Source organism: Lampris incognitus, chromosome 17, assembly GCF_029633865.1.
Source record: "Lampris incognitus isolate fLamInc1 chromosome 17, fLamInc1.hap2, whole genome shotgun sequence".
NCBI classification, from domain to species: Eukaryota; Metazoa; Chordata; class Actinopteri; order Lampriformes; family Lampridae; genus Lampris; species Lampris incognitus.
In genome coordinates this window covers 2349342-2370957 of record NC_079227.1, presented here as the reverse complement: position 1 = coordinate 2370957, position 21616 = coordinate 2349342, and the positions used below count along the sequence as shown (strand labels likewise).

The 21616-nt window shown below is 49.0% G+C and overlaps 1 protein-coding gene across 3 annotated transcripts in view; it reads left to right on the top strand.

Moving 5' to 3' along the window:
* slc38a10 (solute carrier family 38 member 10) overlaps positions 1-21616 on the top strand; it is a 59264-nt gene extending 37648 nt beyond the window's left edge. The window contains exons 10-17 of one of the 3 annotated variants that reach the window (XM_056297053.1): positions 3232-3338; positions 3449-3599; positions 10712-10876; positions 11261-11674; positions 12588-12665; positions 13104-13124; positions 14123-14260; positions 19960-21616. In XM_056297053.1, coding sequence (XP_056153028.1) covers positions 3232-3338; positions 3449-3599; positions 10712-10876; positions 11261-11674; positions 12588-12665; positions 13104-13124; positions 14123-14260; positions 19960-20840 — 1955 coding nt within the window. In that variant the 3' untranslated portion in view covers positions 20841-21616. The remainder of the gene's footprint in view (positions 1-3231; positions 3339-3448; positions 3600-10711; positions 10877-11260; positions 11675-12587; positions 12666-13103; positions 13125-14122; positions 14261-19959) is intronic. The other 2 variants (XM_056297055.1, XM_056297054.1) reach the window with 2 other exon arrangements.

Sequence of the window (21616 nt, the reverse complement as noted above, 5' to 3'; positions counted from 1 at the left end):
TTGTGTGTAGTGTATGTATGGGCTTGTGTGTAGTGTATGTAGCGGCTTGTGACTTGTGTGTAGTGGCTTGTGACTTGTTTGTAGTGTATGTAGTGACTTGTGTGTACGTGTATGTAGCGACTTGTGTGTAGTGTATGTAGTGTAGTGTATGTAGTGACTTGTGTGTAGTGTATGTAGTGAGTTGTGACTTGTTTGTAGTGTATGTAGTGACTTGTGTGTACATGTATGTAGTGACTTGTGTGTAGTGTATGTAGTGACTTGTGTGTTCTGGTGTGTGGGAATAGATTTGTGTTCAAATATTTTTGAGATGCATATAAGTGTGTGTGAATAAGCTTGTGTATGTTTTGGCGTCGGATAGTGTGTGTGTGTGTGTGTGTGTGTGTGTGTGCGTGTGCGTGCGTGTGTGTGTGTGTGTGTATGTGTGTGTGTGTGTGTGTGTGTGTGTGTGTGTGGATGGGAGTCTTTAAAGTGCATGTGTCCTTTTATGTAGGCGATGTACTCAGTGATCTTTACGACGTGTGTGTGAATCTGACTTTACGACTCGGTGACTGTCACACTGTGACACGCTCCTTAAATCAGGAGCCCAACTTTATCTCCTTTAGGACAAGCAGACTGCAAGATAGGGCTATTATTCTCCCAGACACACACACACACACACACACACACACACACACACACACACACACACACACACACACACAACCCTTGTGAAGATGTATTTTGGCTCGTTGGGTCAGGTCTTTCTTTACTCGTCCTCCTCTTGGTTTCTCGCTCTCTTGATGGAGGTGTCACTCACACACACCCGCACTCTTGGATCGGCTGACTCTTGGTGTATCTAATCAGACTAATAGAGTGAGGAGAACAGAGGTAGCGCTCCCCGGGGGAGGAGGGACACTAAATCTGAAGGAGACAATATGGCCTCAGTCCACTGGATGAGGGATGGGACCAGGCACGGAGGCTGGCTGGTGGCCCGCACACACAGGGCGTGGCTGTGCTTCCTGGCTCCTGCCAGGGGCTGGTGGGGTTGGGGCTGGTGGAGCTGGGACAGGGCTGCTGGCAGTGTGTCGATGGGAAGTCTGACACGGATGCTGGTGGTGAGGAGGTCTGACCTGCTGTGTCGAGTCCTTCAGACTGACTTCCAGCCAGAGCCTCTTCATGTCTGATGAGAGCACATGTTCATCCAAATGGAAGCTGTGATTGAACACCAGCTGTGTGGTTGCTGTGCTGTGTGTGCTTATAAGGGTGGGGACACCTGCAGTCACTGTATTGTTTATAAGGGTGGGGACACCTGCAGTCACTGTATTGTTTATAAGGGTGGGGACACCTGCAGTCACTGTATTGTTTATAAGGGTGGGGACACCTGCAGTCACTGTATTGTTTATAAGGGTGGGGTACCTGCAGTCACTGTATTGTTTATAAGGGTGGGGACACCTGCAGGCACTGTATTGTTTATAAGGGTGGGGACACCTGCAGTCACTGTATTGTTTATAAGGGTGGGGACACCTGCAGTCACTGTATTGTTTATAAGGGTGGGGACACCTGCAGTCACTGTATTGTTTATAAGGGTGGGGACACCTGCAGTCACTGTATTGTTTATAAGGGTGGGGACACCTGCAGTCACTGTATTGTTTATAAGGGTGGGGTACCTGCAGTCACTGTATTGTTTATAAGGGTGGGGACACCTGCAGGCACTGTATTGTTTATAAGGGTGGGGACACCTGCAGTCACTGTATTGTTTATAAGGGTGGGGACACCTGCAGTCACTGTATTGTTTATAAGGGTGGGGACACCTGCAGTCACTGTATTGTTTATAAGGGTGGGGACACCTGCAGTCACTGTATTGTTTATAAGGGTGGGGGTACCTGCAGTCACTGTATTGTTTATAAGGGTGGAGACACCTGCAGTCACTGTATTGTTTATAAGGGTGGGGACAACTGCAGTCACTGTATTGCTTATAAGGGTGGGGACACCTAGAGGCACTGTATTGGTTATAAGGGTGGGACACCTGCAGTCACTGTATTGGTTATAAGGGTGGGGACACCTGCAGTCACTGTATTGTTTATAAGGGTGGGGACACCTGCAGTCACTGTATTGTTTATAAGGGCGGAGACACCTGCAGTCACTGTATTGTTTATAAGGGCGGAGACACCTGCAGTCACTGTATTGTTTATAAGGGCGGAGACACCTGCAGTCACTGTATTGTTTATAAGGGCGGAGACACCTGCAGTCACTGTATTGTTTATAAGGGCGGAGACACCTGCAGTCACTGTATTGTTTATAAGGGCGGAGACACCTGCAGTCACTGTATTGTTTATAAGGGCGGAGACACCTGCAGTCACTGTATTGTTTATAAGGGTGGGGACAACTGCAGTCACTGTATTGTTTATAAGGGTGGGACACCTGCAGTCACTGTATTGTTTATAAGGGCGGAGACACCTGCAGTCACTGTATTGTTTATAAGGGCGGAGACACCTGCAGTCACTGTATTGTTTATAAGGGCGGAGACACCTGCAGTCACTGTATTGTTTATAAGGGTGGGGACACCTGCAGTCACTGTATTGTTTATAAGGGTGGGGACACCTGCAGTCACTGTATTGTTTATAAGGGTGGGACACCTGCAGTCACTGTATTGTTTATAAGGGTGGAGACACCTGCAGTCACTGTATTGTTTATAAGGGTGGGACACCTGCAGTCACTGTATTGTTTATAAGGGTGGAGACACCTGCAGTCACTGTATTGTTTATAAGGGTGGAGACACCTGCAGTCACTGTATTGTTTATAAGGGTGGGGACACCTGCAGTCACTGTATTGTTTATAAGGGTGGAGACACCTGCAGTCACTGTATTGTTTATAAGGGTGGGACACCTGCAGTCACTGTATTGTTTATAAGGGTGGAGACACCTGCAGTCACTGTATTGTTTATAAGGGTGGAGACACCTGCAGTCACTGTATTGTTTATAAGGGTGGAGACACCTGCAGTCACTGTATTGTTTATAAGGGTGGAGACACCTGCAGTCAGGGTTCTCTCCTCTCAGTAAACGTTGTGTCCAGATGAACTGATTCACCTTCTGTGAATATTACATGTGGTCATTACATGTGAATATTACATGTGGTCATTACATGTGGTCATTACATGTTATCATTACATGTCATTAGTTGTATCACTATATCTCACACACACAAATATACACCGTCTCTCTCTCACACACACACTCTCTCTTTCTCTTTCAGTGGAGACTATTCTAGGACTGACCGGAGCCACCATGGGGAGTCTGATCTGCTTCATCTGTCCTGCCCTCATCTATAGAAAGATCCAGAAGAACAGTCTGGTCGCTCAGGTGAGCCAGATACATTTAACCTTGTCCATCTGCAGCCTTTAAATTCATGGCTGGCACTTTATTTACCACTTCTGACCTTCATATCTTCTCTCTCTCTCTCTCTCTCTCAGCTGGTGTTGTTTGTGGGTCTGGGCATCCTTCTGGTCAGCACCTTCACTACCCTGTCAATCTCCTCTGGCAGCTCTACACCCCGCATACAAGCCCCGCCTCCGCCAGCCGCGGACAGGAACAACCCGGTGCTGGACCTTCCTGAAATGAATGGTAAAGACCACCATGTCACACACATGCAGGAGATGGAAGTGGTTTAAAAACGAGGTGTGGAAAATGTTAACTCCAGGAGCCGAAGCCAGAGATGTCCACTGTGTTTGAGTGGACAGACTGACTGACTGACTTTCTTTCTTCCTCCCTGAACGAAAGAGGGGGGACCCTGTCTGGCTCTTCTATTGTCTTCCTCCTCCCTCTCATATCTTTAATATGACCAGTATATGTAAAATTGCATTGTATTTTCTGCCACCTAGTGGATTCTTGTCTTATGCACACATCATCACAATGAGGGCATATGAATCATTTTTAAAGAAAATACCAGGAGTTTTTGCTTGTTGTTGATTTTGCGCCCTCCTGTAGTCAAAAGCAGAAGTGTTTGACAGAAGAACAGCTTCATTGCATCATAAACCTCCATTATGTCTGGTAAGTGGCGTATTAGTTTAGTAGAGGGGAGTAAGCGATGCAGTGGTGGTCTAGAAAAACAGCTGTTTGTAAGATATACAGCCATGAGCTAATGTATGCTACATGGCCTTAAAAGTATGTGGACACCCAAACATCACACCCATATGTGCTTGTTGAACATCTCATTCCCACACCATGGTCATTCATATGTAATGGGCTGCACACATAAAACTGACTTAACTTGGCTAGTTGGTCCCCCCCTTTGCCACCTGGAGGGGACCACCCCCATCTTATTCCTATTCCATTCTTCTGGGAAGGCTTTCAGCAAGATTTTGGAACATGGCCGCAGAAGGCCTGGTTCACAGTCTGCATTCCAATTCATCCCAAAGGTGTTGGGTGGGGTTGAGGTCAGGGCTGTCTGCAGACAAGTCAAGGTCGTCCACACCAAACTCTGCAAAACACGTCTTTCTCAACCTTGTCATGCTGAAACAGGAAAGGGCCTCCCCCAAACTGTTGCCTCAACGCTGGAAGCACACAGTTCTCTAGAATGTCATTGCATGCTGTAGCATTAAGATTTCCCTTCACTGGAACCAAGAAGCCGAGCCCAAACCAGGAACAGCAGTCCCAGACCGTTATTCCTCCTCCACCAAACCTTATACAAACCCCAATTCCAATGAAGTGTAAAACGTGAAACCAGAATACAATGATTGCAAATTCTTTTCAACCTATATTCAATTGAATACACTACAAAGACAAGATATTTAATGTTCAAACTGATAAACTTTATTATTTTTTGCAAATATTCACTCATTTTGAATTTGATGCCTGTAACACGTTCCAAAGAAGCTGGGACAGGGGCAACAAAAGCCTGGGAAAGTTGAGGAATGCTCAGAAAACACCTGTCTGGAACATTCCACAGGTGAACAGGTTAACTGGAAACAGGTGAGTGTCATGATTGGGTATAAAAGGAGCATCCCTGAAGAAAGGCTCAGCCGTTCACAAGCAAGGATGGGGCGAGGTTCACCACTTTGTGAACAACTGTGTGAGCAAATAGTCCGACAGTTTAAGAACAACGTTTCTCAACGTACAACTGCAAGGAGTTTAGGGATTTCATCATCTACAGTCCATAATATAATCACAAGATCCAGAGAGTCCAGAGAAATCTCTGCACGTAAGCGGCAAGGCCCAAAACCAACACTGAATGCCCGTGACCTTCGACCCCTCAGGCGGCACTGCATTAAAAACCGACATCATTGTGTAAAGGATATTACCACGTGGGCTCAGGAGCACTTGGGAAAACCATCGTCAGTTAACACAGTTGGTCGCTACATCTACAAGCGCAAGTTAAAACTCTACCATGCAAAGCCAAAGCCAGATATCAACACCACCCAGAAACACCACCGGCTGGCTTCTCTGGGCTCGAGCTCATCTGAGATGGACCGACGCAAAGTGGACAAGTGTGCTGTGGTCTGACGAGTCCACATCTCACATTGTTGTTGTAAATCATGGATGTCGTGTCCTCCGGGCTAAAGAGGAAAAGGACCATCCAGATTGTTATCAGCCCAGAGTCCAAAAGCCAGCATCTGTGATGGTATGGGGGGGGGGTGGTGTTAGTGCCCATGGCATCATGGGTAACCTGCACATCTGGGAAGGACCATTAATGCTGAAAGGTACATACAGGTTTTGGAGCAACATGTGCTGCCATCCAAGCGACGTCTTTTTCAGGGACGTCCCTGCTTATTTCAGCAAGACAATGCCAAGCCACATTCTGCAGGTGGTCCACCAGCGGGGCTTCGTAGTAAAAGAGTGGGGGTACTGGACTGGCCTGCCTGCAGTCCAGACCTGTCTCCCATTGAACATGTGTGGCGCATTATGAAGCACACAATACGACAACGGAGACCCCGGACTGTTGAGCAACTGAAGTCGTACATCAAGCAAGAGTGGGAAAGAATTCCACCTACAAAGCTTCAACAATTAGTGTCCCCAGTTCCCAAACGCTTATTGAGTGTTGTTAAAAGGAAAGGTGGTGGAACACAGTGGTGAACATTCAATTCAATTCAATGTATTGTCATTAAAAACAATGTGCAGGCACATGTTAAAAATGAAATGAGGGCTGTGGCTTCACCAAACAGTGCAAGACAGACACAGACAAACACAGCAAACACAGTATAAGATATACACACATGAAGACCAAAAGCTAAAAATAAGTTAAAGGAGAGCTGGAGTACAAAATATTTAACAATATCTACAGACATTCAGTGGGTAGCCAGGTTCAGGTGGGCAACAGCTTGTGGAAAGAAGCTGTTTTTGAGCCTGGTAGTGTGGGCTCTGAGGCTCCTGTAGCGCCTCCCAGAGCGCAGGGGGGAGAACAGTCCATGGTTGGGGTGGGTGGGATCTCTGCTGATGCTCAGACCCCTTCGAAGGCAGCGTTTGTGATAAATGTCTTTTATGGCTGGGAGCTGGGTACCGGTGATATGCTGGGCCGCCTTGACGACCCGCTGCAGAGCTTTGTGGTCTACTGAGGTGCAGTTGCCGTACCACACTGAGATGCAGATGGTCAGGATGCTCTCTATGGTGCCGTGGTAGAAGTTGGTGAGAATTTTGGGGGGTAGACGGGCGCTCCTCAGCCTCCTCAGGAAATGCAGGCGTTGTTGGGCCTTTTTCACAAGGGCCTGTGTGTTTAATGTCCACGAAAGGTCCTCGCTGATGTGGACTCCAAGGAATTTATAGCTGGAAACACGCTCCACTTCCACCCCATTGATGTGTATGGGGGAGTGGCTGCAGCTTCTAGACCTCCTGAAGTCCACAATCAGCTCCTTTGTCCTCTGCACATTAAGGACAAGATTGTTGGTAGTGCACCATGATGTGAGGTGCTGAATCTCGTCCCTGTAGGCCATCTCGTCATTGTTGGTGATACGGCCAATGACTGTGGTGTCATCTGCAAACTTAACTATGACATCTGAAGGGTGAGTTGGCAGGCAGTCATGGGTAAAGAGGGAGGAGAGGAGGGGGCTCAGAACACAGCCTTGAGGGGCACCTGTGCTGAGGGTCAGGGTGGAGGAGCTGTGGTCACCTAACCTAACAGACTGAGGTCTGTTGGTCAGGAAGTCCAGGATCCAGTTACAGAGGGAGGGGTTGAGGCCAAGGGGTAGGAGTTTGGTGGTTAGTTTGGCGGGGATGATGGTGTTGAAGGCAGAGCTGTAATCTATAAACAGCATCCGGATGTATGTGTTGTTAAGTTCAAGGTGGGTCAGAGCAAAGTGCAGGGCAGTGGCAATGGCATCCTCAGTAGACCTTTTGGGACGGTAGGCGAACTGATGTGGGTCGAATGTGGGGCGGATAATGTTTTTGATGTGAGCCAGAACCAGTCTCTCAAAGCACTTCATGGCAATGGGGGTGAGTGCCATGGGTCGGTAGTCATTCAGACATGTGGATGTTGGTTTCTTGGAGACAGGAATGATAGAGGTGGTCTTAAAGCATGCCGGGACTTTACATTGGGACAGTGAGAGGTTAAATACAGGTGTGAAGACCTCAGCCAGCTGGTCAGACCATTCCCGGTAGACCCAACCCGGTATGCTGTCTGGTCCGGCAGCCTTCCGTGTGTTCACTCTGCACAGTGATTCTCTGACCTCTGCGACTGATAGAGTGAGCACCTGGTTTTCTGGGTGGCTGGGGATTTTTGTGTCCGGGTCAGTATTGTCCTTGTCGAAGCGGGCATAGAAATGATTTAGCTTGTCTGGCAGGGAGGCATCATGGACAGTGGGACCGCGATTAGAGCTTTTGTAGTCTGTGATAGACTGAATGCCTTGCCACATTCGCCGAGGATCAGAGTTATTGTGAAAGTGGTCCTCTATTCGTAGGGAATATTTATGTTTGGCTGTTCTGATGCCCTTTTCGAGGTTGGATCTGGCTGTGCTGTAGGCCTCACAGTTACCTGACTTGAACGCTGCATCCCGGACTTTCAGCAGCTGTTGGACCTCACTGGTCATCCAGGGTTTCTGGTTTGGAAAGGTGCGGACTGATTTTGTTGTGACGCTCTCAGTGCAAAAGTTAATGCAGGCTAGTATGGCAGATGTCTGTTCATTATTGTCTATATGGGAGCCATGGGTAGCTGAATGTGCAGAAATACTCCAGTCTGTGTTTTCAAAACAGTCCTGGAGTTCAGAGACTGCTCCTTCTGGCCAGACAGTGATTGTCTTTACTGCTGGCTTGACCCGTTTTATTATTTATTTTATTAACATGCCCCTGTCCCAGCTTCTTTGGAACGTGTTGCAGGCATCAAATTCAAAATGAGTGAATATTTGCAAAAAAACCAATAAAGTTTATCAGTTTGAACATTGAATATCTTTTCTTTGTAGTGTATTCAATGGAATATGGGTCGAAAAGGATTTGCAAATCATTGTATTCTGTTGTTTTTTACGTTTTACACAACGTCCCAACTTCATTGGAATCGGGGTTTGTAGTTGGTATTGTGCATTTGGGCAGGTAGCGTTCTCCTGGCATCGGCAAAACCCGGATTGGTCCGTCAGACTGCCAGTTAGTGAAGCATGATTCGTCACTCCAGAGTACGTGTTTCCACTGCTCCAGAGTCCAGTGGTGGTGTGCTTTACACCACTCCCAGCTGATGCCTGGCATTGTGCATGGTGGTCTTAGCCTTGTGTATGGCTGCTCGGACATGGAAACCCATTTCATGAAGTTCCTGACCAACAGTTCTTGTGCTCACGTTGCTTCAAGAGGCAGTTTGGGACTTGGTAGTGACTAGTGAGTGTTACAACCAAGGACAGATGATTTCTAGTGGTTTTGCCCTGTGTGTCCTACCGCGTCATGGCTGAGCTGTTGTTACTCCGAGACATTTCCACTTCATGATAACCGACTTTCAGTTGACCAGGGAAGATCTAGCAGGGCAGGGATCTGATCAGCTGACTTGTTGGAAAGGTGGCATCCCGTTACAGAGCCATGCTGCAAGTCACTGAGCTCTGCAGTACAACCCATTCAGTATGACTTCATGTTGGTTAGGGAGACTGCATTGCTGTGCTGGATTTTATGCATCTGTTAGCGATGGATGTGGCTGAACTAGTCAGACCCACTCAGTAGGATGGGTGTCCACATACTTTAGGCTAAGTAGTGTGTCTCTGTTTGTGGCTATGTATGCATTTGGTCAGTTTTAAGGGAATCTGAACCGGAGACAAACATTTGAAACCATTAAAAGAAATGTCTGCCGCTCTGGTGGCTGAGCGGAATAAACCGCCGTTCTTGCAACCCGCTCGTCATGTGGCTGGGAGGTTCGTATCCCAGACTCGCCATAACCAGTCACGACCAGCGCGTCCAAGGGGTAAGGCATTCATTAGGCCACCCTTACCCGAGGGATAGTGGGTGTAGATCGGTGTAGTGTTCGGGGACTCGTCGTTCTTTAGTGACTCCTCTGGCCCACCCGGGTGCCTGCAGCCAAGCAACTGAAAGCATTCTCCCTACGCCTCCTTCGTGGCCTGAAGGTGATGCAATCCATGCAAGGCTTCAGCGTGTAAAATAGCGAGAGCAGCCGACACGAGTTTGAAGGAAGCTGGTGTAACGACTATCTCCTTCCTGTGGAAACGTGAGCCAGGGGAGTTATTCGACAAGAGTTCCGGCCATATGCCATTGGGTTAATCAGGTGGGTAAAGGGGAAAAACTAGAAATACATTTATTTAAAAAAAAAAGAAATGTCTAATCCTCTCTGTGATCATCTCGGTTGATGTGAGACTGATAGATAGTCAGTGAAAAACATCAACATAAACTCAGTATATCCTAATATCATCATTTTCAGTCCAGTGAGATGTTAGTGGCACATGTCTCGTGTTTCTGACTGATGGCAGTTGTAAATTCTAAGTGACAAAACGTTGAAGGAGTAAGCTCAAGGTAGCCTGCATTAGTTAGCCGTGTTTAAAGGACATTTGTGTGAACTAAGATTTAAAGAGGTTATCCCCCTTCTGTTTCATTACATTCATGCACTGTGATTCATCATGTGAACACGCTGTGTGCTGTTCATCCATATCCTTCAGACTTCTGTGAATGGGTCCATAATGATCAACAATAACTTAACTAGCCAATACAATTATCAACAATAAGTAAACTAATCAATAACTACATTATTGGTTAGTGTAAATTATCAACAATAACTACACTAGCCAATACAATTATCAACAAGAACTACACTAACCAATACAATTATCAACAATAACTACGCTAGCCAATACAATTATCAACAATAACTACACTAACCAATACAATTATCAACAATAACTACGCTAGCCACTAAAATGATCAACAATAACTACACTAGCCAATACAATTATCATTACATTACATTACAGTCATTTAGCTGATGCTTTTATCCAAAGCGACTTACAATAAGTGCATTTAACATAGGAAATCAGGAGAACTATCAACAATAACTACACTAGCCAGTACAATTATCAATAATAACTATGCTAGCAAATACAAATGTTTTAGTATTATAATGAAAGAGCCCTCTCTTCAACATCATGAGTCGTATTTCTGTGGATACTCTGAAAGGCTCTTCCTCTTTGTTACTTGCTGCTTGCGTTCATCAGATTATTTGGCTGAAGTGAGTTGTTGCGGGGCGTCCCACATGTGGCTGGTACATGATAGTAATGTACAGAGAATGTTCCAGGTTGTGATGAGCAGGCATGTTTGGTGTTTTCATGTAGACAAATCCATAATCAAGAAGCCAGTGGACATGGAGGGACCCAAGCCCCCCGCTGTGGAGGTGGTACAACCCATGGAGAAGGACTCGGCCGAGCCTCCCCAGATTAAAGGACCGGTCAAAGTACCAGAGAAAGAGGAGGAGGTCCAGCTGGACCGCCCTGAACCCGGTACAGGAACTAGACCAGGGCTGCAATCTGACATCAAAAGTTTGTCTGTGTTTGTATTTATTAGGTCAGTGATACTCCATCGTGTGCCATGGAGAGCCACATCTGCACAGGTTTCCCCCCAACAATACACAATCTGATGTAAAGCGATATTTTGGTTTCTGGGTTTTTTTACTTGGTGTCGTTCTTACATGAAGTCAGACAAGTGTGCCTCAATGGCAGCCAGGACAGCTATGACCCAATGGAAGTCAGACACAGTAAAAACCCAGAAACTAACACTATCCCTTTAATTAATTGGTGAAATCAGCTCGAGTAAAAAGTGTTTTTAGTAGTTTAAGTTGTTGTTGAACTGTTGGATCAGCAGACGTCACTTCTCTTTCTCCTCAGGTGTGGCAGTGCCGGAGGGGGAGGAGCATCGGCATGAGCCTCCAATACCCCATGACGAGGTTAAGGTCGACACCAGGAAGAACAACGCCGAGCTAGAGGATCAGAACAAACCGCCTGCTCCTCCTGCAGAAGGAGAGGAGAAGGAGTATCAGAAGCAAGACGAGAAAGAAGAGAAGGTCGAAGAGAAGCTGAAGCCCGTGGTGGCATTGGTGAGGAAAGAGGAAGTGGATATGGGTGTTGGGCAGGTCCTGCTGGAGAAGAAGGGGCCGGAGGCAGAGGTGGGCAAAAAGCAGGATGTTCGTTCGCTAAAGGATGTGGATAAACTGGCTCCCATGAACGATATACTAGCGGTGAAGGCGGGTGAGGCGACACAGGTTGATGTTGCAGGCAAAGTGCTGGAGGCGGCAGCGAAACGTGAGTATTTTTAAGGTGCTGTGAGATATATAGCTAGGCAATATATTAACATAATGTGGATTCTTGATCTGAGACCAGGTTTGTTGTGGTAGTATGGAGATATAACTTACATGTTGTCATTCCCCGGTGCTAAAGGCTGCGTTACAGTAAAGTGAGACCATTTTCTGAACTTATTCCACTGTGTTTTGTCTCCACCTGGGTGGTCATCATGTCCACGTTAGTAATGATCGTCTGTCAACATGTTTTGATGTGTAAATACCTTATGAAACACCAGTAGTCCTCCACTAAGTACCACCACATCATAAGTATGGAGGTGTTCAGTCAGAAATATTGTGATATTTGTGCCCGGGTAGCGTAGTGGTCTATTCCGTTGCCTACCAACACGTGGGTCCTCGGTTCGAATCCCCGTGTTACCTCCGGCTTGGTCGGGCGTCCCTACAGACACAATTGGCCGTGTCTGCGGGTGGGAAGCCGAATGTGGGTATGTGTCCTGGTCGCAGCACTAGCGCCTCCTCTGGTCGTTCAGGGTGCCTGTTCAGAGGGGAGGGGGAACTGGGGGGAATAGCGTGATCCTCCCACGCTCTACGTCCCCCAGGTGAAACTCCTCACTGTCAGGTGAAAAGAAGCGGCTGGTGACTCCATTTGTATTGGAGGAGACATGTGGTAGTCTGCAGCCCTCCCCGGACCAGCAGAGGGGGGGGGGGGGCAGAGACCGGGACGGCTTGGAAGAGTGGGGTAAGTACAACTGGGGAGGAAAAGGGGGAAAAATCCCGACAAAAGAAACATTGTGATATGTGATGTTGTCGTTATCGTGAGAGGAAGGGATGAGACTTGTTCAGCATCTGAACAGATTGTGGTGTGTCACATCAGAAACCAGTCTCTGTCTGTTTGTGTTGCTTCTGTGACGTGTCAGATGAAGGAGAACATCACCCGGCAGGAGACGTGGCTGCAGCAGCAGATGGGAAGGATACTGCAGAGGACAAGCTGGAAGGTAAGAGGAGCGAAAGGAGGGGAAAGGAAGGCAGATCTTTCATTTAGCCATGCGTTGTGGTTGTAGATGTTTCTGTCACAGGTCAGTGTTCTGTAGGACTATCAAGGGTCTGTGTTGTGGTCTTTTTGTAGGACTATGAAGGATGTGTGTTGTGGTCTTTTTGTAGGACTATGAAGGATGTGTGTTGTGGTCTCTTATGTAGCTGTCTGTCTTTATGTTTCTGCTTTTTATCTCCACTATCATCTGTTGGCTTCCACGGCTGCCTCTGTATTTGATGGTACCAAAGTGATCATGTGTAAAGATAGTCACATCTTTACTTTCACTTCCTGAATCTGCTTTATAAACTTGGAATTTTTTTTGTTTTGATTTGTTTTTTTGTTTTTTTGCCTTTCTGTCCTCTTTCCTTCTGGTTTCCTCTCCACTGGCTTCCTGGCACAGTGATTAAAAAGCTGGTTGCAGGTAGGTCTCTCTCCTGTCTCCTCTTGTTTTTCCTCTCTAGTCTTGTGTCAGTCACATAAAGTGGGTCAGTAGGTCCGTCAGGTGTACAGAAAGTAACTTAGCGGCCCGTCACTAGTGTTTAATTTGGTGGTTTAACCTCTCACCATGTCCTCTAACCCAGTTCTCCAGTCTGTACAGTCCCCGTCATTCACCCTCACTTTGCTTTTATTCATTTTCCACTTGGAAATGTTTGTCAGAATCCAACTAATGACCTCACGTGACCTTTGACCTCTCCACCAATGCAGAGGGTCAACCATTAAGAGTAATGGGTAGCTGCAGACAAATATGGCGCTGGAGCGTGGGTGTACCAATACAGATGGGAGTGTTGACACCCATCCCAACCTTAAACTCTAAGGGCCCACACACGCCAAACCGCCTGGCGGTGACGAAGGCCGACTGTAGCGTCGCCTGCCGTCTGGGCCAGAAAGTAGCACTTGAATACACCGCAAAGACTACAGCCGGCAGCCGGCTAGCATGTGCGTTCTGCACTGATCACTGAGCTGAACAGCCAATCAGAGTGATGCCAATCAGAGTGATCTCTCTCACCGGCGGGCTCCGCCCATTCAACATGCTGAATCGGCCGAAAAGCTGCCGACAGGGGTCCGAGTCGTGCCGACGGTGCCATGTTTGACTGCAGCTCCCTACACTTGACCATTAGTCCTGTCAGGCTGGTTTCCTGGACACAGACCACTGAGACACATTGGACTGGTAACCATCTAAAGTGGCCGTTGATGTTCTCTTTGCTTAGTGTGTGTGTTGGAAACCAGATGTCTACACTCCCTTTTGAGTTAGCAGGCAGATACTCACATCAGTACGTTTCACATCAGTCCCCCAACCAGCCTCGGTCCATCTAGCAAACGCAAAGACTTGAAGTCAGGTCTGTGTGAATGAAGACTGGTCTGCAGGCCACTGTCTGATGTGTTGAGCTCCTGCGGCTACATCTTTGTCCCTCTGTTCAGAAGGCCAGTTGGACCACGCGGTACTCCTACAGGTGATTAAGCAGCAGCAGGAGCAGCAGAAGAGACTCCTGGACCAGCAGGAGATACTCCTGGCTGTCATCGAGGAACAACACAAGATCCACCAGAAGCAGCCCGCAGGTTTGTACACGCTGTTTCTCCTCAGACAGGGATGAAGTACACTGGAGACACACACAGACGGACAACACGAGGTCATCATGTGTCCAAGTCTGGATGTCAAAAAATAACCAGATATGCTTCAGAATAATGTTTAAATAGAAATTAACACACACACACACACACACTAACACAACATCACAGGTGCTTTACGTGGTTGTATGACTTGAAAAACGACATGAAGGAAAAGACGTTTCGTGTATCATTTCTTTTCTTGTATCTGCTGGTCTCACAGTGTATGGGTTAAGGAAAAAATAAAATGTATTATTATTATTACTATTATTATTACTATTATTAATACTATTATTATTACTGTTGTCATTATTACTATTATTATTATTATTGTGGCAGGATGAGGAAAAACACAGGAGACGAAGGCGAGTTTGATGTTTATTCCTCAGCTCCAAAACCAAACTGCAGCAGGAACAACCCTGCACCAGAGAGCCCGGGAACGTAAACCACGCCCCGACGTAAACCACGCCCCCAGCTCACAGCCCTGCTGGGTGAGAGGCACAGCTCCTAGTGTCCACCACACAGCCCCCCCCCCCCCGAACACCCAGAAGGGACTCCTGGAAAGAAAATCAGTGTCTCACCGGAGGCTTAAGCAGCCTGCCATAACGGCTGCGCCGTCCCTCAGCCGGAACAGTAGGTGAAACACAGTCCAAAGCCGGCTGAGAAGCAGAACACTGAACCCGTGAAGACACTGCCGGGGTCCTGGAAGGAGGACGACCCCGACGGGGAACCTGGACCGGAAACACAACTTCGCCTGCCACCCTGTGCGTCGGTTTAAGCCTATCAAGCGTGACACGCTCCCTACGCCCACCCATATCCAGCACAAAACCCTTAGGACCCGTCTCAAGAACCCGAAATGGGCCATCGTATGGGGGTTGGAGGGGCGAGCGGTGAGCGTCATGCCGTACAAAAACAAAACGAGCCGACATGAGCTCCGCAGGCACGAACGACCTCGGAAAACAGTGGTGAGCGGGGCCTGGAACCCGAGTGCTGTCGGACAGAAAAGGATAAACGGCCGGACGGGGTCGAGGAGCGGAACTCCCAGGCAACAATTCCCCAGGGACGTGGAGCAGCTGACCGAGCACCAGCTCAGCGGGCGACGCGTCGAGGTCCTCCTTAGGAGCCGAACGCAACCCGAGCATAACCCAAGGTAAACGCTCCACCCAGTTACCATCAGAGAGCGCAGCGCTGCCTTGAGCGACCGGTGAAAACGTTCACACAAGCCGTTAGCCTGAGGGTGATATGCGGTAGTGCGGTGTACCTGCACACCCAAGGATCGCGCAAGTGCCGACCAGAGCTCTGACACCAACTGGGGGCCCCTGTCTGAGGTGATATCTGACGGAGTGCCGAAACGGGCGACCCAGGAGGAAAGAAACGCGCGTGCAGCATCCGAGGATGTTGTGGAGGACAGAGGGACAGGCTCTGGCCACCTGGTGGTCCGATCTACCATTGTGAGCAGGTGCGTAAAACCCTGTGAAGAAGGTAGAGGGCCCACCAGGTCCACATGCATGTGGTCGAAATGTCTGGCCGGGATCGGAAACGGTTCGAGGGGCGACTTAGTGTGCTGGTGGACCTTAGCGCGCTGGCACGCTACACATGCAGCTGCCCACCCCTTGACGTCCTTGCGGAGACCAGGCCAGACGAACTTGGAACCGACCAACTTCACCGACGCCCGAACTCAAGGGCGTGAGAGGGAGTGAATCGAATCGAAAACTCGACGGCGCCAGGCCACTGGAACAACGGGGCGGGGATGGCCGGTGGAGACATCGCAGAGGAGGGCAGGACTGCCTTCCTGCATCACAGCGTCCTCTAGCTTGAGGCCGGTACACGTTGACCTAAGGGCAAGGACGTCCAGGTCGCTGGGCTGGTCGGCAGCCATAGCGGAGAAATCCACACCGAGGTGCACAGGACACACAAGCACACGCGACAGACAATCAGCAACAGGGTTGGACTTCCCGGCCACATGCTGAATGTCCGTTGTGAACTCGGAGATGGCCGCTAGGTGGCGCTGCTGACGAGCAGACCACGGCTCAGTCACCTTGGACATGGCGAAAGTCTGCGGTCTATGATCCACATAAGCCGTGAAGGAGCGACCCTCCAGCAGGAAGCGGAAATGACGGGTTGCAAGGTGCAGTGCCAGCAACTCCCGGTCAAAAACGCTGTACTTGCGCTCGCTATCTCGCAGTTTGTGGCTAAAAAATGCGAGTGGCTGCCACGCATTCGCCACGCGCTGTTCAACCACAGCCCCCACGGCTATGTCAGACGCATCGGTTGTTAAAGCTATGGACGCCGTGGGTGTTGGATGGGCGGGGAGGGCAGCGTTAGCCAGGGCGCACTTAACTCCGTCAAAGGCCTGGACCTGTTCGGGAGTCCAGTCGACAGGGTCGTTAGCCTTCTTGAAGCCGCAGGGCTTCGTAAAGTGGCTGAAGGAGGTGGGCAGCGCGAGGGAGGAAACGGTTATAGAAATTCCCCATGCCCAAGAATTCCTGCAATGCCTTAACAGAGACTGGGCGGGGAAATTCCGCCACCGCTTGCACCTTAGAAGGCAACGGGACCGCGCCTTGCGGTGAAATGCGGTGACCCAAGAAGTCAATCACCGGCAGTCCAAACTGACACTTGGCCGGGTTGACTATCAGGCCGTGTTCGTCCAGACGACGGAAAACCTGTTTCAGGTGCGCCAGGTGCTCGTCAGCTGACGGACTGGCCACTAATATGTCGTCGAGATAAACGAACACGAAAGCAAGGTCACGCAACACCGAGTCCATCGGCCTCTGAAAGGTTTGCGCTGCCCCCTTCAAGCCAAAAGGCGCATGCGCATGAACTCAAAAAGCCCAAACGGGGTGATCACTCCGGTCTTGGGCACGTCCTCTGCGCGCACGGGAACCTGATGATAGCCGCGCACCAGGTCCACCTTAGAGAAGATAGTGGTACCTGCCAGGCGTATGGAAAAGTCCTGTATGTGTGGGATGGGATAGCGGTCATTGGCGGTGACGTTGTTCAGGCGGCGAAAGTCGCCGCAAGGCCGCCACGACCCATCCGCCTTGGGCACCATGTGAAGCGGCAAGGCCCACGGGCTGTTGGAACGCCTCACTATACCCAGACGCTCCATGATGGCGAACTCCTCCTTAGCTGGAGCCCATTTTACCGCGTCGAGGCGCCGTGGGCGCGCCAAAACTGGCGGTCCCAGAGTGGGAATGAAATGTTGTACCCCGTGTTTAGTAACCGCGGTGGAAAAGACAGGTGGAGTCACCGATGGAGAATCCGCCAGCAAACGCTGAAAAACATCACCTAATGCTAAAAAGTTAGGTATCTACACCCTTATAAACAATACAGTGACTGCAGGTGTCTCCACCCTTACAAACAATACAGTGACTGCAGGTGTCCCCACCCTTATAAACAGTACAATGACTGCAGGTACCCCCACCCTTATAAACAATACAGTGACTGCAGGTGTCCCCACCCCTTATAAACAATACAGTGACTGCAGGTACCCCACCCTTATAAACAATACAGTGACTGCAGGTGTCCCCACCCCTTATAAACAATACAGTGACTGCAGGTGTCCCCACCCCTTATAAACAATACAGTGACTGCAGGTACCCCCACCCATTTAAACAATACAGTGACTGCAGGTGTCCCCACCCTTATAAACAATACAGTGACTGCAGGTGTCCCCACCCTTATAACCAATACAGTGACTGCAGGTGTCCCCACCCTTATAAACAATACAGTGACTGCAGGTGTCCCCACCCTTACAAACAATACAGTGACTGCAGGTGTCTACACCCTTATAAACAATACAGTGACTGCAGGTGTCTCCACCCTTACAAACAATACAGTGACTGCAGGTGTCCCCACCCTTATAAACAATACAGTGACTGCAGGTGTCCCACCCTTATAAACAGTACAATGACTGCAGGTACCCCCACCCTTATCAACAGTACAATGACTGCAGGTACCCCCACCCTTATAAACAATACAGTGACTGCAGGTGTCCCCACCCTTATAAACAATACAGTGACTGCAGGTGTCCCCACCCTTAGAAACAATACAGTAACTGCAGGTATCTACACCCTTATAAACAATACAGTGACTGCAGGTGTCTCCACCCTTATAAACAATACAGTGACTGCAGGTGTCTCCACCCTTACAAACAATACAGTGACTGCAGGTGTCTCCACCCTTACAAACAATACAGTGACTGCAGGTGTCCCCACCCTTATAAACAGTACAGTGACTGCAGGTGTCCCCACCCTTATAAACAATACAGTGACTGCAGGTATCTACACCCTTATACACAGTACAATGACTGCAGGTGTCCCCACCTTTATAAACAAGTGGCACAGTGGCACAACAACCAGTTTGATATGCAAATATGGGTGTGACCGTTAACTACCGTTACAATGGCAATGTATACTATCAACAGAGGGTTGGGGAATAGTTGCAATCACAGACCCCCACCCCCCCTCTGGCATCCCTGAACCGACAAGAGGTGGGGGCTAAGAGTACATCTGTCACCATTTTACCGTGCTCTGATTGCAACAATCTCTAATCCTCTGTGAATAGTACACATGATTAATGGTCACACCCATAATTGCATATGAAACTGGTCACTGGTTTGGGTGGTTATGCCACTGTATTGTTTATAAGGGTGGGGACACCTGCAGTCATTGTACTGTTGATAAGGGTGGGGGTACCTGCAGTCACTCTATTATTTATAAGGGTGGAGACACCTGCAGTCAGTTAAGAGCCCAGACACACCAAACCGATTAGTGGTGACAAAGGCCGACTGTTGTGTCGCCTGCCGTCTGGGTCAAAAAGTAGCACTTGAACACACCACAAAGACTGCAGCCAACTAGCATGTAGGTTCTGCACTGATTCGCTAAGCTGATTAGCCAATCAGAGTGCTCTCTCTCACCGACGGGCTCCGCCCATTCAACATGCTGAATCCCTGAAAGCTGCCGATGGGTCCAACTAGTGCCGACAGTGCACGACACACCGCAAAAACTAGGGTCACAGACGCTCACCGACAGCCCAACATTCGCCGACAGCTGACCGTCGGCCTGGTGTGTCAGGGCCCTAAGTCTGAAGAAGTCACTTCGATGATGATGAAGCGTTTCTGTCAGTAGACGCTGTGTCCAGATGAACTGATTCACCTTCTGTGAGTTTCTTACCTGGACTACCGAGCATCAAGACACCTGAACGGTGTTGTTCACATTTGATTGGAGGTTATTGGAGTGAAACAGAGGGACTTTGGTTCCTTCTGTGACCAGCAAATCATCAGAAAGTGACAGATATACCTCGTCTGCCACAGGATATCTTGTCTTAGTGAGTCACTCTTCACTGTTGTCATCAGGGCGAGGCCGTCGCTCACCTTCCTGTAAAAGTAATCTTTACTTTAAGTCATCGATTCCCTCTGCAACCCATCTACTCAATGTGGTTTGGTTTCTGTCCCTTCTACAGACCTACTGTAAGGTCAGTTAGTCTGTGATCTGTGTGGATAGTATGTTAGCTGTTGCATTTTCCTTTCAGTTGAACTGTTTTTTAATGTGTCTTGTCATGTTTATATTGCCAGCTGTCATGTCTAGTTGCCCTTATAGCGATAAATAAAGTTGTGTTGTGACAAATTCTTTCTTTTCTGTTTGTGAAAGCTCCAGAAGGAGAGGGAGACAAAGCTGCTCAGGAACACCTGGAGGTGATGGATGTGGCAGCGGTCAAACCCAAAGAAGCCGTCCAGCTCCCTGATCCCAAACAGCCTGGTGACTCGGCCAGTCAAGCGGGGGAGAGGAGCTCTGAGGTCCAGGCTCCAAATGTGGCAGTCCCGGAGGCTCACAACGTGGCCGACAAGCCGAACCAGGCTGCTGGCGTGGACGTCCATAAAGAGAGAGAGCTGGATGCCAGAGGAGTAGCGCTGGGCCAGCGCAAACCAGATGACGCCCCACCGGCACCCAAAGATGAACCCAAAGTCCTGCCGAAAGATGAGGAGAGACACGCTGACACAGACCAGGACATGATGGAGAGAGGGAGGGCAGAGAGAGAGAAGATGGGGAAAGAGAGGGTAGAACAAGAGAGAGGGAGAGCAGAGAAAGAGAAGATCCAGCAGGAGCTCCAGAGAGCAGACGAGACAATTGAGAAGGCAAGGAAAGAGAAGGAGGGGAAGAGGAGAAGAGTGGCCCAGCAGGAGCGAGCTGTCGGAGCCGAGAACGGAGTGGGGAGAGAGGATGCAGAGCCCCCGAAGAAAGGAGGACGAGACCTGAAAGAGGGAGCTGTTAGTCCGAACGACGGCTCCCAGGAGCAGGCGAGGGACCAGGGAGACATGGACCTGAGGAGGAGACGCAGGGCGCTGGGTGGTCGACGGGCCGAGGCCCTCCCCGTGGGGGCCGAGGTACCTCGGGCGATGGCGGGACTGGAGCCGCTGCTGGAGCTGGGAGGTTCAGACTTGCATGCCGCTCTGGAGGGACAATTACTGGCAGGAGCTGCTGTGCACACACGGCAAATCAAACAGACCTCCGAGTCAGACAGAGACCAGTAAGCAGCACCTAAATACAAGAACCCAACACACACACACACACACACACACACACACACACGCACACACACACTTCTGATCTCATATGCATCCATTAATGTGCCGCACCGATAGGAACCTTCTTCACTCGGTCACATTCAGCATCCAGACTGAGCGATGTCTTTGAGAAGGAAGCCAAACGCTATGGCTGAGCTGAAAGTTGTAGACCAGCAGGAGCAGCACAAGAGGAGAGACTTGTAGAAGCCAGATGGACCAGAAACAGCTATTTTTAAAGATGTTTTGAGGTGTACTTGACAGAGAGACGATGGTAGAGTGTTGTTCCCTACAGTGTCCTTAGGAGGAGTTTGTGTAGAAACAGTTTGGGGCACTTCCAACACCTTCATGATGTTCAGGTTTAACCTCCTCACCGTCTGAGCAGACGGTGAGGAGGTTAAACCTTGTGGTGCACCTTCCTCCTACGCTGCCTTCATCACCAAACCAAGAGCTGCACTTGTCCAGTGAGTGCTTAACAGGGTAAACTGCAGAGTATCATTAGATGGTAACTGCATTTATAGTCCGATCTGCTATTTTGTACTGGTCTACAGTAACCCAAAACCTTTATTAAAGAGCTATTTTTATGTAAATATTTAGGTATTTTTATCTTTTCATAGGTAAGTTTTCTATGGGTCACTGCTGAAATGTGTGTAAATCTATGCAGAGGGTTCACCACATGGTGGATCTGGAGAATCCAGATATCCAGTAAATGATGAGTCCCTTCAGGTCCTTTGGCATTCTATGGA